Source organism: Pyrus communis, chromosome 1 (genome assembly GCF_041283825.1).
Source record: "Pyrus communis isolate YQ-2024b chromosome 1, ASM4128382v1, whole genome shotgun sequence".
In the NCBI taxonomy this organism is placed as follows: domain Eukaryota; kingdom Viridiplantae; phylum Streptophyta; class Magnoliopsida; order Rosales; family Rosaceae; genus Pyrus; species Pyrus communis.
Genome location: NC_142565.1, coordinates 15489811 through 15495194, shown reverse-complemented (window position 1 = coordinate 15495194; position 5384 = coordinate 15489811). Strand labels below are relative to the sequence as shown.

General features: G+C 42.9%; 2 protein-coding genes across 2 annotated transcripts; both read left to right on the top strand.

The window, feature by feature from the left end:
• The first annotated feature begins 266 nt into the window (after positions 1 to 266).
• On the top strand, positions 267 to 941 carry LOC148699248 (uncharacterized). Its single transcript, XM_088693983.1, has one exon. It carries the CDS (start codon positions 267 to 269, stop codon positions 939 to 941), a length of 675 nt encoding a protein of 224 aa, XP_088550109.1.
• A 2501-nt stretch (positions 942 to 3442) lies between these two features.
• LOC148699247 (uncharacterized) lies at positions 3443 to 4137 on the top strand. The gene is made up of 2 exons (XM_088693948.1): positions 3443 to 3773; positions 3866 to 4137. Exons 1-2 carry the CDS (start codon positions 3443 to 3445, stop codon positions 4135 to 4137), a joined length of 603 nt encoding a protein of 200 aa, XP_088550074.1.
• Positions 4138 to 5384: the final 1247 nt, after the last annotated feature.

The following is a 5384-nucleotide window of genomic DNA, read 5'->3' as shown; positions in this document are numbered from 1 at the left end:
CTCACTTGATACCGAAGCCAAGGCCGAGGGAGCTAGATTACAAGTCCACGAAGAACACATGCATGTTTTGTGGTAACCACGAGTATAATGGCCATGACAACAAGAAGTGTGTTACCCTTCGTGATCATATTGAAGCTTTGGCACGTGAAGGAAAAATTGACTAGTTCTTCCCCCACCCTTCAAGGGATAACCGCAACCAACGCCACGTGAATGTGATATATTCCATAAACAGTAGCACACCCATATCTGAATCTTCCAACAGGGCCATGAAAAACAATGAACAAACGTTGAAGCCTGGCCACCAAGTGTTTCACGTGGAAGACATTAGGGGAGGCAAGTATCAAAAGCCTAACTGGGATCCAATATGTTTCTACCCTAAGGAAGAAAGAGGTATCATCTATCTTCACAATGACCCACTGATTGTGGAGGCTCAAATAGCCAACTTTGACGTACGACGGATCCTGGTAGACACAAGGGCGTCGGTCAATATCATGTTTGCTGAAGGTTTCAAAACACTTAATGTAGCTGAACACTTGCTTGATCACTCGATTTCTCCTCTGATAAGCTTCTCTGGTGATGTCGTGCAACCTTTAGGGAGCGTACATTTACCCTTTACCATCGGTGCAGGCTTGTACACAGCCACCATCACCACTAACTTCTTGGTGGTTGACTGCCCAACGGCATACAATGTCATCTTTGGGCGCACAGGCATCAATGATCTCAAGGCCATGGTATCCACACATATGTTGTTGATGAAATTTCCAACCCCCTATGGAAATGGTTACATCAGAGGAGATCAACTTAGTGCAGGATCATGTTACAACACTTCAGTCAAGCAACAACACTTGCATGTGCCCAAAGAAACACTTTCTATACATGACCAAGTTATAAATACCAGCTTGAACAAAGCCAACTTGGATTTTCACGGTGGTAACAGTTAACCCGACGATCCCCGAGATGATTCTTTCACCCAACAAGCACAACCTGCTGAAGAGTTGGAGAAGGTCTCTATCTCAAAAGATTATCCAGACCGCATAGTGAAAATTGGCACCACTTTGTCACCACCCATTCGGTTGGCATTGATCTCTTTTTTGCAAAAGAACACTGAAGTCTTCGCCTGGTCATACGAGGACATGTCAAGCATCTATCCCGATATCATCTGTCATCACTTGAGTATTGATCCCAAGACCAAGTCAGTGAGACAGAAGCGAAGATCTTATAACGCTGAACGATACGAAGCAATAAAGGCAGAAGTTGAAAAACAAAAGCATAGGCTTCGTCTGTGAAGTCAATTATCCAACGTGGATAGCAAATGTGGTCCTTACTAAGAAAAATCTGACCAAGGAAAGTCTCTTGCTTCAAAAGATCTTGTGGAAAATGTGTGTTGACTACATCGACTTAAACAAAGGATGCTCGAAGGATAGTTTTCCTCTTCCTCTCATTGATAGACTTATAGACACTACAACAGGGTGCGAATTCTTGAGCTTCATGGATGCTTACTCAGGGTACAACCAAATCCTCATGAACCCTTCGGACCAAGAACACACGGCCTTCACTACTGACAGAGGACTATATTGTTATAAAGTCATGCCATTCGACCTAAAAAATGCAAGGGCGACTTACCAAAGATTAGTCAATTTGATGTTCGCTGAACAGATTGGGAAGAACATGGAAGTTTATGTCGATGATATGTTAGTAAAAAGCAAACATGCTGACCAACATATCACCAACTTGTCTGAAACCTTCTCTATCCTGAAGAAGTACCGAATGAGGTTAAACCCCAACAAATGCACCTTCGGCGTGGGCTCTGGAAAATTCTTGGGCCTTATGATTAGCCAACGAGGCATTGAAGCTAACCCCGAGAAGATCAAAGCAATCATTGACATGAAAGAACCGGTAACTTTAAAAGACATCCAAAACCTTATTGGCAAAGTGGCAGCCTTGACTAGGTTCATCTCTAAGGCCACAGACAAATACGCTCCCTTTTTCAAAGCACTAAGGGAAGTAAGAAGTACATTACGTGGACTGATGAATGTGCTGAAGCATTTAAGAACCTCAAGGAGTACATGAGTAAAGCCCATCTGCTCTCCAAACCTGAAGTTGGTGACACCCTAATTGTCCATCTGTCTGTCTCAGCTTCAGCCGTTAGTTCTGTCTTCATTCGAAGGGATGTAGTATTGAACGACCTGTCTACTATGCTAGCAAAGCTCTACAAGATGCGGAGACACGATACTCTAACATTGAGAAATTAGCTCTAGCATTAGTCATGTCTGCTTGGAAACTTCGCCCCTACTTCTAAGCACACTTCATCATCGTGCTTACCAATCACCCCATTCGACAAATACTTCAAAGTCCTGACACTTCGGGGTGAATGATCAAATAGGCGATAGCACTGGGTGAGCTTGATATCTCCTACCACCCAAAACCAGCTGAGAAGGGCCAAGCAGTTGTAGATTTCATCGTCGAATTCACTTATCCTGTTGACATTTCTCCTACACTTAAGGCGGTGGCTTCATTACCTCCGGAAACTCGAAAGGTAGAACCAACACTCCTAGTATGGACTCTATATGTTGATGGCTCATCCAACCAACAGGGCTATGGAGCAGGACTACTCCTGACTACCCTCGACAAAGTGGTAATGGAGTATGCTCTTCGCTTCAAATTCAAGGCGTCAAATAATGAGGCCGAGTATGAGGCCCTTTTAGCAGGCTTACGTTTGGCCAAACACATTGGAGTTAAACAAATTAATATCTTAAATGACTCCCGATTGGTGGTTAACTAGGTCATGAACAACTTTGACGCTAAGGATAACTCTATGGCAGTATATCTTGCGCAAACGCAGCTTTTGCTCAAACACTTCCATTACCAGATCACCCAAGTCCCTTGATCGGCAAACAGTCATGTAGATGCTTTGGCTCGCCTCACCTCAGCAATGGAAGACAAGATTGGGAGAAAAATTCATGTCGAATTGTTGGCAGCACCAAGCACTATGGTCGCAGAAGTGTGCAACTTGCAACATGGGGGTAGTTGGATCACCTCGATTTATAAATTCTTTGCTCATGGCACCCTCCCAAATGATAAAGTCTAAGCTAAGCAGATTCGATATAAGTCTACCCGCTACTTAATCATTAATGACCAACTTTACAAGCGAGGTTTTAACCTACCATACTTATGGTGCCTCACACCTGCGGAAGCTGAAATTGTCTTTCGAGAAATACATGAAGAAGTCTGCAGAGATCATGCTGCATCTCGATCCCTAGCACATAAGGTTTTTCGCCCAAGATATTACTGGCCAACACTCCACCAAGATGCCATCAGAATATCCTGCTTATGTGATAAGTGTCAACGCTATGCAAATATTCATTATTCCCCTCCCAAGCCTTTTATTCCTATGATCAGCCCTTGGCCCTTCGCTCAATAGGGACTTGATTTGGTCGGCCTAATGCCTGCAGGGAAGGGCAAGGTCTGCTATGCAATCGTTGCAGTTGACTACTTCACAAAGTGGGCCAAAGTAGAACCCTTGGCAACCATTACCGAGGAAAAAATAGAAGACTTCGTATGGAAGAACATCCTTTGCAGATTTGGCATTCTCAATGCGATAGTCACTGATAATGGGCGACAGTTTGACAACAAGAAGTTCAGGATGTTCTGCTCTAAGTTCAACATCAACTTATGTTTCGCCTCCCCAGCTCATCCTCAATCTAATGGACAAGTCGAGGCCATCAACAAAATAATCAAGCGCACTTTGAAAACCAGCTTGGATAAGGCTAAAGGTTGTTGGCCAAAATTTGTACCCCAGGTTCTTTGGTCATACCGCACTTCATATCGGACTTCAACAGGAGAAACTCCATTGCCTTTGGTACAGAGGCTGTTGTCCCAGTTAAGCTTGAGCAAGCAACGTTTCGAGTCCAGAACTACATGCAAAGTGAAAATGACAAACAACTCACCCTCAACTTGGATCTAGTCGAGGAACACAGAAACCAGGCTCACTTGAGGCATGTCGCCTACAAGCAGCGCATCTCCAACTACTATGACTCAAGAGTCAAACCTCGCTCTTTCAAAGTAGGGCACTGGGTATTGAAGAAAAGACTACTCTGCGATAAAGTCCCGAGCGAAGGCACGCTCAGCCCAAATTAGGATAGACCGTTTGAAGTTATTGGCATCAGTCGCCCTGGCTCCTACAAGCTCAGGAGCTCCGATGGCAAGATCCTTGGCTATCTATGGAACGTTGATCACTTGAAGTACTATTACAAGTAGACTTACACTGTACAAGTGTTGGGCTACGGCCATTCGGCATCCTATGTAATGAAGGCCATTTGGTTTCAATTCAATAAAGAGGTGATTTAGACAACTTGGTCCTAACTCCCTTACATCCCTATCACTGAAACGCTCAGGTTTGAAGCTTCAACACGAATGCTTACAACATGAAATAAAGTCTAAGTATATGTCAACATGACTTATATCCAAACAAGGGCTCTATTCAAACATAGCCAAACATTCATCAATGATAGTGCAAATACTTGGCAATTAACATCAAAACGCACAGTACAAGGTTGTAAACATACACAAACAAGAAAACTCTTAGGCTTATAACATGGCACATGCCATACAAACAACAAACTAGTACATCCAGAGTACATGGCACATGCTATACAAACAACAAACTAGTACATCCAGAGTACATGTCACATGCCACATAAACAACAAACTAGTACATTTAGAGTACATGCAGAAAAAAGGGCACTATGAGTCATCCTCATATGAAGCCAAACCCCTGACAATATCACTCTGCGTTTCAACTGCATCGCCATTACCACCATCCTCGGTGATAGGAGCATATTTAGGCGACTTAACTAGCTTATTCTTGTGCATTTGTGCTATTATTTCTTAGTTAATGTCGTATTACAACTCAATTTCGTGTGTTTGTAGGTCCTATGGGTTAAAGTATCAAGAAAGTGCATTTTGGTGCATTTTGGAGCAATTTTGGACACTATGTGGATAACTTGCATATGGGCCAATATGGATGGACGAATTTGGACTTCAAGAGGCTAGAAATGTGATAAGAAGAGGAAGGAACTAAGCTAAGGACAAAGTGGATAAGGAAGTAGCTCAAAAGAGGAAACCATATCCAAAACCTTATCTAAAACCTTATCCAACATTATCCAAAACCTTATCTAAAACCTTATCCAACATTATCCAAAACTTTATCTCATCCTATCTTATCCTAACCTAATCTTGTTCCACCTTAATCCTAGCTGCAAGTGGACCCAAAAACATGATTTCTAGAAGCCTTATCTAACCCTAAAAGTGTGCCACACCCTTCCCCCTTTTATCTCTTCTACAAAACCCAAAATCAGCCACAAAACACCTAGTTTCTAGAAGGC

What these genes read in the sequence shown, in the direction of transcription:
- LOC148699247 (XM_088693948.1), top strand. Translation starts at nt 3,443, where the DNA reads ATGCCTGCAGGGAAGGGCAAGGTCTGCTATGCAATCGTTGCAGTTGAC. An exon ending in CAGCTTGGATAAGGCTAAAG is followed by an intron (nt 3,774 to 3,865) that starts GTTGTTGGCCAA and finishes CCTTTGGTACAG; the next exon opens with AGGCTGTTGTCCCAGTTAAG.
- LOC148699248 (XM_088693983.1), top strand. Translation starts at nt 267, where the DNA reads ATGAAAAACAATGAACAAACGTTGAAGCCTGGCCACCAAGTGTTTCAC.